The sequence below is a fragment of the Aptenodytes patagonicus genome, chromosome 6, assembly GCF_965638725.1.
Source record: "Aptenodytes patagonicus chromosome 6, bAptPat1.pri.cur, whole genome shotgun sequence".
Classification (NCBI taxonomy): domain Eukaryota; kingdom Metazoa; phylum Chordata; class Aves; order Sphenisciformes; family Spheniscidae; genus Aptenodytes; species Aptenodytes patagonicus.
In genome coordinates this window covers 26,155,629-26,170,469 of record NC_134954.1, presented here as the reverse complement: position 1 = coordinate 26,170,469, position 14,841 = coordinate 26,155,629, and the positions used below count along the sequence as shown (strand labels likewise).

Here is a 14,841-nt window from a genome sequence, read left to right as displayed (position 1 = left end):
TTCTTTTATCTACAGCTGCCCTATCTATTATGGCAATCCCTCTTTGATTGACAGTTATCTATTTTTTTCTGACCTGAGGGCAAGCTTATTGCAATGCGCTCCTTTTAGTGCAATCACTGAACATGTCCAAAAGCTTCAACTGGTGCATAATGTGGCGGTTCAGCATTTGAATGAAGTGAGCACATATTGTTGGGAGCACACGTGGGTTTTGTTGCTCTGCCACATCTACCAGTTAACAGAAGATGCAGTTCAAACCACGTTAAGTGGTAGAAATGACTCAGTGGTCTGAAAAGCTGTTGTCTGCAGCGAGTGCTTTGTTCTACCTGCATCCAGTTGCTATGACATGCAGTGTTGTCTGTTCGGTCAGTTCCAGAGATTTTAATGGTCTGGAAAAGACATCCCAACTCACTGCTCTAGGACAGCATTCCCTTGTTGAGGATGAAGAGTTTCCTGCTGTAAAACATCTGGTCAAAAAGCACAAACTTCTGCAGCTTAATTTCTATGGTCCATGAATATACAAATCTAGGAAACCTCCCCATATTCAGGGGATGGACTGCATTCACTTCCTAAGTCCTCGCATTTCGATACTGAAGAATGAAAATTATGCCTTTCATTGCACTTCCTACTGGTAATTTCCACCTTCTACATAACCCTTCTATATCCCCATGTAAGGATGCCATTTGCCACTGGGGTTCCTTTACCATCAAGGTTCAAATTCCTGGTGAGCTCAGATACGAGGCATTTGCAAATTTCTTCCTAAAATGCCAGGGAAGGCAGAAACGGAATAGGAGCTGGGACTGGCACTTTTTGTACACACCACAGTTCTTGTTCTTCATCACAGTTGTGAGTCTGCATTCAGCAGAGTAGAGCAGCCCTGGAGGCCAGGCATGGCTCAGGGGAACCCTGCACACTAGTTGGAGCACGGAGGATGGGCTCATTTGTTACTGTGGGTACTGGGACATGTGGAGACGGGGTGACAAAACCTGGAGATTTTAATGGCTTTTGATATCAGCTTTTCCTCTGCCCCGTGATAAATGGCAAGAAAGTTGACCCTCTCCTTCCCAGCTCCTCCAGGTCAGGCCTGGGAGTCCATGGGAGGAGCAGGGGCTGCATTGGAGCTGCTTATGCAGCATTTGTTCTGAGGGACAAAGCAGGAGCCGCCTCTGGATCTGTCATTTCTCTCACAGCTCCCGAGTGTGGCATTTTAAAACAGTGAACCTTGGAACATTGTTCATGTATAAGTTCTTGGGGTTTGCACAGTCATGTCCAGCGTAGGCATGTTTCTCGATGCTGTCTGTCTCCATGGATTCAGAGGTGACACCATGTTTGTATGTTGCCTCTCTTACACTACCACCCCTGTGATTAAGGCAAAGATCCTGAGTCACCATCAAAAAAAATTAAAATTTCCGGCAAACCTGTAGGCAATCTGTTAATGTGGGCAGGCAAGAAGATACTGGGTAGGAAAACTCAGTCATATGGCAGTGTTTCTATCTGTCACCACAGCCATTTCTTTTAACCATGCTTAATGACATTTTAATTATTGTCTAAATTCTTTTTCTTTAAGAAATTGTAACAAACAGCAAGCCTGTAGTGAAATGATTCCTTGAAATTAGACTATTCCTCAAAGTCACTTTGTGAATATGCAAATCCCATCTATATTTTAAAATGTCATTCATTTTACTGTTAGAGAAACCTCTATCAAAAATCAGCAGATCCCTTTTGGAAAAAACTTGAATTGTCTTCTCTCTGGGACTCAGGTGATAGCATGTGAACTGCGTCGCATTCCTGACAGAATACCTGGCAGGTATTATCGATGCTGACACATGGTGGCATACAGCAGCTGCCATTTGATACAATGCAGTAGAAAGTGCCCCGAGTCCAGTAATGTCTACTTGCAATATGTCTTGCACAGTATAAAGATACAGTCTGTTACCACTTCTGACAGTCACAGCAGCTATGACTTCCTTCTCCATTTCTACCAGAAAGCAAGGGACTCCTCAAAATTAGAATCCCTTTGCGTTCCTAGCCTGCGAAGGCAGGGATATTCTTAGCAGTACCCTGTGGATTAATATTCACAACAAACTAAAAATATCAGGCCAATGCATACATTGATCTGCTGTTCTAACCCTAAAAAGCTGTGCCTAGCACTGGTTTCTTACATATATTGGCTGTGACCACAAACCTTTCCTTGCCTGTACTGAATTTTTAATTTCAGAAATAATCTAAAAGAGGCAAGTAGCTCTAAGGACTATGGTGTGTCCTTAAATGGCAAGTTCTGCCCAAAAACCTGGTGACACAAGAAGGTGGCTTGCTAGTCAATGTTGTTTGCAACAAAAATGGAAAAAAAGAAAATCACTTCTTTCACTAGAGGAAGACCTAGTTCATGGATGAGCAGGTTATAACTAGACAATGTGTTAGTAAAGGATATTGAAGACTGGCAGTCTCTGGCCCTTAACTTCATGCAGACCCCTGAAAAATACCCCTCCCTGAAATGGGAGACTTGTTAGTGGGGAAGGGCACTTTCACAAAGATGTAAAAAGCAGAGCGGGTGGCTGAATCTCCCAAGACTTGAAAATGTAAGGGGTTTTTTGCCTCATGCAAGAAACACTGTCCTTTTTAGTTTGTGCTGCTTGGGAAGCCGTTAGAGATGACCAGAAAGCAGTCACACTGCTGTGAGCAACAAGAGCGAGAGAAGTGTTGTGTTCCCTGGGTCCCTCCATTCAATAATGAGCTGTTCCTTAATTCTCTATCCTGGCCCTTGCTGCAGCCTCTTCTCCATCTTCCACCACCTCCAAAGGCTCCTTCTCAGCGTGCCAGGGCTGGGCAGAGTCCAGTCAATCTGTCAGATTTGGCAGGGCACATGATAGAGAATTTACATAAGTTGTATACTTCTATGACAGATTCCTCTCAGCAACTGGAGGACAGAGGATTTCTCAGCTGGCATAGAGTTAGAGCAGTGTGTACAGATAGTATCTGCTCTGGCCTAAAGCCTTGTGTGACAGGCAAATCTGAACCAGCACAATGGCTGCATACCTGATCAGCTCTTTCTGTTTTACAGCAGAGGTGTTTCTTACCCTATGTCAGAGACCAAATTCTGGATCTCCCTATACTATGTAAGTATGGCTCAAGGATTTTCAAAAGCTTGAGGTGCAGCACAGACCCTATAATCCCTCTCTTGAGAAGCCTTTCAAGCCTTGCATGGGGAGCATGCCTTGGCTTCAGCTCTTGCTCTGCCACAGCGTGGTTTGGCCAGAGACCAGCTGCACCTGCTGGAGAGAGACTTCAGGCTTGCAAGAAGGAAGAACATCCTTTTGGTACACTTAGCAGCAGCAGCATAGTATTGTGGGCCTTCCCTTGTGCTTGAGGGCACACCGTATGTATGCAACTGCAGGACAGGGTATGTCTGTCTGCCCTGTGACTTAACGTTGCAGATCTCTGGCTTTCTCGTGTGACCCCCTGCGTAGCAGCTCACACATCAGGACTCCAGTAGAGAGCTCTGCCTAATATCCAGTTATCACTCCAGAGGGGAAGCAGGACATAATTTTTATGCTGTCATTATATAGCAAGAGAATTTCATGACCTGGTATTGAGGAATCTGAGCTGAACGCTGCCGGCAGTTTGTGGCCAGGCAGCCATATCCACCGTGTTGTTCCAAATGTGGCAGATCCTGGAGTGGGAGAAGGAAAAATTTTCCCTGCTTCAGCTGGTGTGAAAACTGCTGCACCTGGGTGGAAGATGGGGCTTCAACCTTTGCACGGGACTTGTAAGACTCAGTGAATGTGATACCTGCTATACGTGGCCCCTGGTTTGGTCAATTGTGTAATTTAAATTCTTGTTACTCTTAACTACCACGCTGAAGTGAAGATTAAGAACAATGAAACTAGAAAACTGAGAAACCCTGAGTATATATCAGACTCCGCTGCTGTAAGTGTCCCTCTGTAAAAAGGGAACAGATGTTACTTATTTCACATTTAATTTCAGACTTCCCATAAGCACTCACCTTCTCAATGCAGGTGTGTTACTGGTGGTTCCTCCCTGTCACTGCTGTGTCCAGGGTTGCTGCCTCTGGGTGAGGGGACAGAGCGCTTCCTCCAGCCAGGCCCCTGCAGGGGGTCTCTGCATAACTCCACGGCCCTGGGCTGCACTGCGCGGCCTCCTTAGACTGCAGCGAGTCAGCTAGAGAGACGGTGGTGCTGTATGAAGCTTGCGACAAGGTAGCAGGTATGTCTGAGCAGACAGAGTTAAAGAGAGGTAAAAATGTTGGTCTACTAAGAGTTGTAGCAGGGGCAGAGTCACTTGGACTAAGATCAAATGTAAAGTCTTTTAAATAGGAGAGCGCTTGATTATTTAGCTGGGCATATTCAAAATTTATCTTGCTTCTAGTAACCTCATCTAGGATTTTTGCTCTACTTTTCTCATCTTCAGAGCAAACTTGCTCCCCATTTTGCTTCAAATTATACAGACTGCTGGATTGGAAACTTGTCTCATAGTTGTATTGGTTTGTGCTAGGAATACTGGAGCATTCTGGATTTTGGGCAATGCAGTTGCATTCATTTTGTAAAAATAACTTGTTTTTGTACTGAGATATCTTACGAATGATATTATTAATTTCATTCCCAATGCATCTGTCTTCGAGGTGCTTGTTTTCATAGCTGATTTTTAATGATGCCACTTGTGTTACACAGCGCTCTAAGAGCTGCACTATGTTAGTGCTGTTCTCTGTTGGTGTGGGGCTAATGTAGCTCTGGAAGCGTCTGAGAGCAAGAGGCTGCAGCGGTTTGTCACAGGAAATAGAGAGAGTGTGATACATTGGTTTATTTCTGTCCTCCCTCTCAAGGGGATCCAAGAGTGAGGTCGCAGCAGTCTTGTAGGAGTAACATGATTCTACTTCGTGATTATCATCTAACAAAGGGTTTTCAGAGCTCTGAGAGCCACTCTCTCTGTTCAGCTTTTCTGGCTGTGGGTTTTTATCTCCGGATGTCTCGCATCCTTCTGAAATTGTCACCTTCTTATTCTCAGTTGAAGATGTCTGCAGATTGTCTCCGTTAGCCTGTGATTGTGGTGCATAACTTGATGCTCTGGTGGCTTCTACAGTCCCAGGCACTGTAGATGAATCCTTGTGGTGACTCCCTTCATTTCCTTGGAAATCCAAATTAGATGTGTTAGGGCAAGATTCCAGGCTGTGGTCTCTTTCAGCAACGTTTACTGAAGAGGCCTGGGTTGCATGTTTGCTTTCATCCAAAGACACACATAGGTTAAATGTATTAGATTCTTCCTTGTTTGGTTTCTCCTGCTGAGCTTCTGTGCTCACTTTCTGCTCTGGAGTGGGACTGGGTGGGATCAATGAACCATTGGACTTTTCTGTCTGTGATTGAAGACTGGGAAGAGAGTCAGGGGAGGAAATGAGTCCCGAGTGTTTTCGCAGCCAGTTTATTATTCCCATGGTCAGTGAAAGCTCAGTATCACAAAGCTTTAGCAAACATTCTTTGCCTTTCCATGTGCTGTGGAAAAAACCCTGGCTGATAATGTCTAGAGCTGGTTGGGAAGCCATGTTCTCCTCAGCTCCAACATGAAAGCTGTAAATGGACAAAGGGATTTCAATGGCTTGTTCTGAAATGCTTTCAGATGTGCACAAGTCATCATCTAGGACTGGGTTTATTTTGACTTCATTTGGGTCATAGAAGAGCTCATAAAGGGCATCTCCGCTGTAACTGTCTCTTGGAAATCTACCTGGGACCCCAGGGGTCTGAGCTTCCTTCATGTCATCATCTTGCCCAGGAGAGAATGAATCATAGTAGCCTTCATCACTTGTGGATGTGGACTCCTGGTTGTCACTTTTTGGCGTTTCTGTTTCTGTGGAGCTCTCTTTGGAATTGTCACCATCTTTATTAGGTGACACTTGGGGGTCTGTCACAGATGTAGCAGCCTGGCTTGTAGCCTTTTCCACCTCAGGACCAGGTATCTTCAGTAACTTCTTATCGAACAGAGCGCTCTGATGTAGCCTCACTGATTTGTTGATGTTGTCCCAAAACTTTGCAAATTCAACAGTCTCATTCTGGCCAGGAGAGGCCAGCTGCTCCACCCCCCCTTGGAAAGAGCCCATGACGGGGCTGTCTTTGCACTTGCTTCGTCTCAGCAGAACTTCTTTGCTGTTCTCCAGCTCCAGGTGAGCAGAGCTCTCATCAGCAAAAATTTCCCCACAGCCAGTGAGGGAATCAAAGCTCTTCAGCGAGGCAACATCTTCACACAGGGTGTTGCAGCAGTCATAGGAAGAGTCAGACTGCAGTTCACTGTCTGAGCAGTCTTGTGACAAGCAATCAGCTGCAAATGTTTCTCCGGTTTTGAAAAGATACTTTGCAAGACGCCCAGACAACTCACTCTTGCAGCCTGGAGAGGACAGATTCTTGTCCTTCTCAACCAGGAACGTGAGGCTCTCTGGTTTATTTTTTTTTATATGAAATATATCTCTGAGCCCTTTCTTAGATCTCTTGAGGGAAATCCTCTTCCTGGGAATGGTTTTTGCGACAGCTGGTACAAAAGGCATCTGTGGCACAAAGTTCCTGTAATCGATCATCTGACTGCTGCATGCAGACTGGCTGGGGCTGACCACACACTCTTTCTTACTGCTGGAGCTGGACATCCCTGAAAAGCTGATGCTATTGACAAGTCGGCCCTTACCCTTTCCAGAAAAACCTTCCTCACAAATCATGCTGCTGGGGCTGCAGTCCTCTGTTTTGTCTGCCTCAGTAACACAGTCATGGGTTTTACTCTTCCTTACGAGTTTGTAGGAGGACCCAGGTGATTTTTCCAGGCAGTTGTCACCAGCCCCATTCCTCGCTGTTCTGGTGGAAAATCTGTAGTTCTTGTGCGTGGCCAAACATGCCAGCTGGACTTCAGCTACACTTTGGTTTCCCTCCAGAGCTGCCTTTTTGTCTTTCCCTGTATCATCTTTGTTGATAGGAACTGTGTGCACTGGTGGCACTTTCTCATGTTGCACGCTGGATTTTATGAAGGTCTTTCCCCTCTTGAGCTCCATACTGCTTCCTCACATCTGTTTCTGTAAAGAAAACAGCAGAATACAAATATTGTGAGGTTGATGGCTAGCACTTGTAAACTTTGAAAACAACTGGAGAACAAAGGGACGGATATTAAGCATTGTACAATTGATTTTGTTTGTCACCAGAAACTTCCATCACTGAGTCATGGTATTGCATGAGAAACAGATCAAGTGAAACTGAAGATATGTTGGCAATGGTTGCAAGATCCAGCAAGGAGAAGACGATACACATTATGGGTTGGTAGCTGAGACTCAGAGAACATTTTGTCTGTTAGAAATGAGGGGGTTTGGATTTAGGACTATGACTTCAGGATGGCTTTTAACAAGATAGAGGTCCTGTTCTGAAAGTAGAAGAGGCATCAGTGAAAAGCAATGCCTGAGGAACTTTAACATGTGTGTGTATCAGGGAGGCAGCAGTTCATAAATCTGTACCTTTGAGGAGGATGAAGAGCTCAAGGTGGGAAATCTCCTAAGAAAATGGATCAAACATTTGACACATGATGCTCACTTTATATTAAAATAATCCTTACCTGTGAATAGAAAATCCATAAACCTTGGTACTACCCTGGGAAGCATGCTGAAACTGAATTACTGTTTTTGCTTCCTCCTGAGTATAATGTATAATTCTCTGCACTACTACTTTTGTTGTAAAAAGTAAAAAATGCCACATTGAAAGTCACTGTTAATTATGACAGAAGCATTGTTTCCGATTTACAAAGACCAGTGTAGTACTCTGAGGCATTGCCACATTAAATCTGCATTGTGCATTGATTAGCTATTTCTAAAAATACTCTATTACCCGTATCAATGCCAATTTTGGTCTTTGCCTATATGGTTTACTATTGAATCTGTTTTATGTTTTCATACATCTAATTAGTCATTAATTATTTTAGCCATGACACTCAGTTTTCCAGCAGTTATTTCATGGACACATCTGATCCTTTCCTCCCTTCTATCAACTTGAATATTGAGTAAGTCAATGGACTTACATAAAGGTAGGGCAGGGAAGAAGCAAGCACTTCCTAAAAGCTGTTAGAGAAACCAGATTTTTACTGGATGGGAAGCAGGACAAAAACTCCAAGTCCTGTACTTGAAAGAATGTGCTTGGATCTTTCCTTAATGAGACCTCAGTTAATGACTTATCTTGTTTTGAATTGTGTAGACATAACTGAAACTACTTGGAGCCATTGAACTCTGCAACACACACAAACAACACAGTGCTATCTCTAGCAGTCCTTGACAAACCGTATGTAACAGCTCTGGTGAAATAAAAAATTACCAACACTCCCGTGAGAACAATCTCAGATCAGATCCCTGGATCCAGACCTGCACCCAGTACAAAGACAGCCAGGGAGATTTTAAATTCAGCACCAAGCCTAGCCTTTGTACGCTCTTAAAGTACAACTTAAAGCAGTCTTTAGTCTACCTTGAACTGTAACAGCTGTCTGTAGCCTCCAGAGGCTTTCCAGTTGCCAGGGCATGCTGGGAACAGCAACAGTCTGACCAACACCTCACAAGATACAGATCTGTGTATCTGGGAGTTCTGTCACCTGCAGCGCTTCTCCAGCAGGCAGATCAGTGACAGCCTGTTTCTTATAGAAGCTGCAAACTGGCATGCCATTAGCAATATTTACAACTAAATGTAGGTCAGTGACAAATGGTAGAAAACGTAAGGATAAAGTGTGAATATTCGACACCAAGAGTATGGATGCTATGGAAAACATGGTGGATGGTGATAGATGGGCGTCTATCAGTATGATTGAGATGTTGGCACATTTATTTGCATTTGGGGCTGCGCATTTGGGGCTGCACATGAGTATGCAGAGCATTCCTAATGAAAGCCAGTAAACATTTTACTACATTGTCAGGTATCTGGAGTGCACTGATGCTACAGGAAACTTGTTTTGCATATTTAGAAATAGGTCACTGGGACATGATTACACTCCTTTTCTGAAAAGCAAGGTGTGATTGAGAAGAAATTCAGTGTGCAGAACTCCAGCAGAGTTGTGAAAATGATCAGAAACAACTGACGCAAGACCAATTATTAATATCCCAAAAATAAAGTGTCTGACACCTCAGTCCTTTGTAATTGTAGAAGTAGGTACTGTGTCCCTGTGGGAAGTCCTGCTGCTGAGAAGCTCCTTAGAAGTCTGTGACATGACAAATGCTAGCATTATAACGATGTTATGTAGGACTCTTTGAAGTCCTACAGCTGTTTCTGCCCACTCTGAGTATTAAGCAAGGGTCATTTCTGTAATTGCATACTTGGGAAGTTTTTCTGTAGATGCATTAAAAAGGCTTTTAGAGGTGGATTTGTTTTATTATCAAGTATGAAACTTATTAAAGCTAAGAATTCAGGACATCATTAGATAATCTTTTGAATAAAGAAATCTTTGATCTGAATTGTATCTCCTTTATAAGAAAAACAATGGACTACCAGTTTGATAACTGGGGCTAGAAACTTCAAGGCTTCTTCTGCCTTTTTGTATAGATTAGATGAACAGTTTTAACATGAAAGCCCAAATGGCCTGAATAACACCTGTACTGAGAATATATGTAGTATAATAATGTAAGATACACTGATGGTAGCCTATGCTACCTTTTCAGTTTCCTCTGATGAGGAAAAAATAAGTTAGGTGGGTTTTTTTTTTTAATCTATTATATATATAATCACCAACTTTGTATTCTAATTGTTTAATGTCTCTATTTAATCCCATATATTCTTTTTCTCATTTTCCCCCAGGATTCATGCCAGACTAATTAGTATCTAGTTCATTGTGTCATCCTGCTTATCCTGTTTGAACACTGGCACAGCTTCGGGAATCTTCCCCATTAAAAATGCTATTAAAAATGAACACCAAGAAAAGGAAGATCTCCTCAGCCAACTCTTTGAGAGCTCTTAAGGGCAGACTACCAGAGTCTGCAGATTTTTTAAAATATTCGTCTCAGATGCTGTTTTGTAACTTCCCATACTATGAGTTCCTCTTCATCCTCATATGATATTAATTATCAATGAGCTTCTTTCCAAATATAGAACAGAAATATTTATGCAATGCCACTCTCTTTCTATATCTATTAATACTTTTAGCACTTTTGGTTGTAATGGACTATACCATGATACCTTTTTTCCCTCTCTGCAGGGACAAAACCCCAGAACCTGCACCAGTGACGTTAGAAACAGATTAAAGTGCTGTAAGGGAAAGTTACCCTTCAGTGGTTATGTAAAGCTAATCAAAATTCTGTGAAAAATTATTCTAGGCATTTAAAAAATGGTACATCTTACTTGGGATTTCTTGACCCATGCACTCAGCTACACTATTGCCTGTCTCTGCTTCTTTTTAATTATTCTCCTCTTGGACTTAACTTGCAGTATATCTCTTCTTCCACAGGGATAAATGGTGTATGAGGGACAGACTTCCACCTTTGCAAAGGAAATTTATTTGCAATTAAAAATCACTGTAAAGAACAGAAACCTGTGGAAATTAGCAGTCAGTCTACAAAGGCTAGGTTGTTTTGTTTTCAGCAGGCTCAGGATGTTTTCTTCATTAATGTTACTTGACCTCTTTTTTTAATATCTGTGAAATTACTTATGGAACACATGTTTAAATGGAGGACATCCTGAATCTTGTACTGGGCTACAGTTTAATTGTCATTTACAATGATCTTAGGTGCAGCAGCATTGAGACTTCCCATCTACAGTAAACAGTACTTTTATCTGTCTTGATCATACCAGCTGCTCACTTTCAGAATTTCACAAGTGTCTGAGCAGGCAATTAGATCCGGATTTTGGGCTTATACTATAATGGAAATAAGGTTTTGGTTTAAATTTGTATAATATTGCTCATAAAATGCAGCGATACTTCATGCTCAAAGATATACCATCTGTGCAGGGTGTCTGACAGCCTTTTCATAAACACAGAAGGTTCTACTGTGTCTGTGATTCATCTAAAAGTAAATTAAAGTTTTAGAATGGGAAGGTGAACACGTTCCTGTGGGCTGAGGAGACGTGGTTTTAGGACAGTCAAAGCAATTGCTTATAGTCCTGGGTTATGAGGACCTGAACAAGACTGAGTTAGGTAACTGTTCTGGTTAATAGGAGCCATATTCGGGTGGCCTAAATTCTACCTAAGTCCAGGTCAATAGACAAGGAGGCCAAAGAGGGGTGCAGCGGAGCTGGACCGGCTATTCATTAGGAAGCAGGAGGAAGATGGGTGGAGGCAGGATTCAAACTGTCCAAATTTTGCCTCTGACATGTGGGTCAGAGAAGAGAGAGGTCACACTTGCCTCTGCCCATGGCCCCCAAAGCTTTCTGCCAGGCTGAGCTGTCTACAATTTTCCCTCTCTGGAGGAATGGAGGAAGACTTGCTTTGGTTTTTGGGCTGGTGTCAAAGTTATTATCTTACATCTTACTAGCTTATCTCACAGTGGAAAGGTTTGTTTAGGTTATCTTCTAAGAAAAGGTAAAATATATTGTGCTTTAATGTGTCAGTAGCTAAAATAGCAGTCCTCTTGGATGTAACTCTAGGAAGATCATCCTACTGGGAAAGTAGAAGTATCTGCTTCAGTGAGGTTGCAGGGATAGAAATAATAGTATTACGAAGAGGAAATTTAGATTAACTCTCTGGCTTTGGCAAGTTTGGCTCAAAATTACTTTCGCTTAAGTAGGAAAAAATATAATTAAGGTTCATTTATTCCAAAATTTTATCAGCTGTCTGTCTTGGACACTCTTACTTGCTTGTTTGATGTGTAATATATATAATTGTCTCTCTTGGAGACAGAAATAAGCAAAATTCAGAATACAGTCATTGTTTTGCAGGGGAGATAGGAGTGTTCTTTCTGCTTCTTTACATTTAGTTCATTCTTAAAATTGGCAGGTTGTGGAGATGGTACGTTGCTGCCTCTTGCTAAGCAGAATTCTGCATGCCACTTGGAGTCTTAATTTTGCCTCCCTCCAAGCATTTTCCTTCTATTAAAAGAGTATGTAATGTTTATCAACTCTTTCATTTAGGTTTTTTAATTTAAAAAGAAGGAAAAAACTCTATTTGGGCGGCTTTTATGTTTTAGGATACAAGTTTGGAGTGAGTCCAAAATCTCTTTTCCACAAGCGGCTTCATATCAATCAGACTTAAGAGCCTGAATATCAGAGTTACCTTTGAAAATGTTACTACTGCTTTCCAAGCAAAAATAGTAGCATAATTAAATTTCCTGAAAACATATATCTGGTTTGGGCATTTGGACATGTATTATGCTTAAAATGGATGCAGTTTAGATGAAATGTTTTTTAAAATATTTCTTGAGAAATCATATAATGGGAAAGGGAAAAAGAATGGAGCACTCCAGGAGGCTTTCCCTTCCTATGCCTAGTTAACCTCGGGAGGATTTTTGCTGGGCACCAGTTGGAAGTCCTAAAATGCAAAAACAAGCAAGCATGAGGTGGTGAGAGCCACAGCTACTTTGAAAGACAGTGGACAATACTAATTTTTAATGCTTAGGATCTAATCAATTAGCAATGCATAAAGAACAGCTGGGGCTCCCAGTAAAGCATATGTGGGGGTATTTTTGGAGTAAGACTATTTACAGTCAAAAACCTTAACTCTCTATCTCAGAAGATAAAAGTTAATAATGGAAATACTTACTAATAATCATGAGCATATATTCCATTCTGTTAATTTTATTTTTAATTACAAAGCAATAAAATGTTTCCTTGCTAGAGGGTAGTGATGCCTTGTCTGCAGTTATTGTAACACTGTTTCTAGTAAGTAAATAAACATAACAGTTCTTATGGTGAAAACCAAAGAGGATTTTAAAGCAGGGCTCATCTTCTCGCTCAAACTGATTATTTTGCTAGTATCTCATCTCCATTAGAAAACAGAAAAGAACAGGGTGGAAAGGATGAAGGATGTAATCAGGGACAGTCATGATTTAGGAAACAGAAGAATGTTTATTTTTAAAGATGCCTGTGTGACACACAAACCTGCGCTGAGATCATGCTGCTTGTTAGGAGTACTCCTCTCATCATCATTAGTGGCTGTATCTTATCATTTCCCTTAATCATTTGTCTCTCTTGGGTATCCCAGGATGCCTAGTTATTTGCATATACATTTAGGTCAGGCAATGGCTTTCTCATGAAGAACCAGCAAAAAGCACATTGGTGTGTTTTTCTTCAACCTTAATTCCACTGAGCACACGAAGTAAAATCTCATACTCCCCAGCAGAATACTAGAAGGATGTGTAGTTAAATGCTTAATCTTATCAGCAATGTGCTATAGGGAAGCCTGAACCTTCCTTTAAGCCCTGCCAACTGTTCCATGGAGCTCAGGATTTTTCATAGTAGAATTAACCACGTTTCTAGTCCCAGCATACTGTCCTGCTGTGTGGCAACAGGAGGGATCCCTGGGGGAACAGCAGCACCCGCTGCTTCCCCCAGCCCAGCGTGGGGCACCCACTGCTTCCCCCAGCCCCGCGTGGGGCATGCAGCAGGGCAGAAGGAGGTTGAGACCATGACAAAAGGAAGCTTCTTCTCTGACAAAACCTCTGCACCTCTCGCTCAGTTTTCTTCTGTACCTGAGACTGAAAGAAATGTAACTGCTTGAAATGTTCCAACTACACCATGTAAAAGGGCAGCATAAACTCCTGCACAGGAAGCTATCGAATCACTACTCTATTGCTAGGAGAAGGCAGCTGAGCAGAAATTTCCGCTGTGTACCTGAGAAGGAAACAGGGCATTTTTTACTTGCCCTGACCAGCAGCCTGTTGGTACCAGACAGCAAAGTGTTAATGCTGTCAGCTTTGGCTGTTTTCAGTAATTTATGGATTTAAAAGGAGATAGGATGTGCATTTATATGAATACAGGCACACACTTGTCAGATGTATGGAAAAATAAGTAAAAAAACAATGCTTCAAAAACGAGCAGTCATCCCAAAATAATAGTCTCTCGGAGTCGCTGTGAGTATCAGAGTAAAGGAAATGCCATTGCACCAGAGCAAACAATAAGGCAGATCACAAAAATCCTACTCACCATGTTTTATCACTGAGCAGAAATCCTCTGTCTCCTAGCCTTGCTACTGAGGCTGGTCTTTATCCAGAGGCTCCTGTGATGCTTTTCAGATTCTGAGGGGCTGGATCACTGCTGCTCTCCAGTGTTACTCTCCACCCCCTGTCTTTTCCTCCTCCTTCTTCCTTCATCCCCACCCCCTCATTCCTCCTGCTTGTAGCTTTTTCGTACCTTACATAGATTCTAGGCTTCCACATGTAGCTTGATTTAGGAAAGATGCTTATTTCAGCCATCTGCCTGATGCCATGGAAATGCCTCCATTGCTAAGGAATAAAAGCCCAGAAGGTAAGCTCGGGAGTCCTGAGCCAGCATTTTGGTTCCTCTCCATAAGACTGCTTATTAAATAGGTAGGAACACATCCAAATTAATTTCATTTCTCACATGTTTTTTTGTTTCTGACTAGGATTCAGGAAAAGCAGTCCTAACATATTCTTAGGTTAGTGAGATGCTTCACTGTGCAATGTATGCAGATTATTGGACTGTGCCGCCCTTTGTAAGGCTTTTGCTAATGCTGAAGTTAGAGGGGATTTCATGTGGGATCAAAGTGGCTTAAAGGGGGAGAGAGAGAGTGAATATTTCTACTGCCCAAAGCTAGAGTGCCTGGTGTCAGCCTCATATTGCCTTCATCAAACATGATTTATTGAATTCTCCTTACAGTCAGTCTAACTTCTGCTTCAGTATGCAGTGAAGTCAACATCTGATGTTACATCATTCTTTGTTATATAGATGA

At 42.2% G+C, this 14,841-nt stretch overlaps 1 protein-coding gene across 2 annotated transcripts in view; it reads right to left on the bottom strand.

Annotated features, from left to right (window-relative positions):
* Positions 1-14,142, bottom strand: part of AMER3 (APC membrane recruitment protein 3) — a 41,926-nt gene extending 27,784 nt beyond the window's left edge. Inside the window, exons 1-3 of one of the 2 annotated variants that reach the window (XM_076341623.1) lie at positions 14,076-14,142; positions 4,001-7,057; positions 1,306-1,356 (exon numbers count right to left, since the gene is read on the bottom strand). In XM_076341623.1, the coding sequence (XP_076197738.1) occupies positions 4,019-7,036 (3,018 nt within the window). In that variant the 5' untranslated portion in view covers positions 7,037-7,057; positions 14,076-14,142 and the 3' untranslated portion in view covers positions 1,306-1,356; positions 4,001-4,018. Of the gene's footprint in view, positions 1-1,305; positions 1,357-4,000; positions 7,058-14,075 lie in introns of those variants that run through there. The other variant, XM_076341622.1, reaches the window with a different exon arrangement.
* Positions 14,143-14,841: the final 699 nt, after the last annotated feature.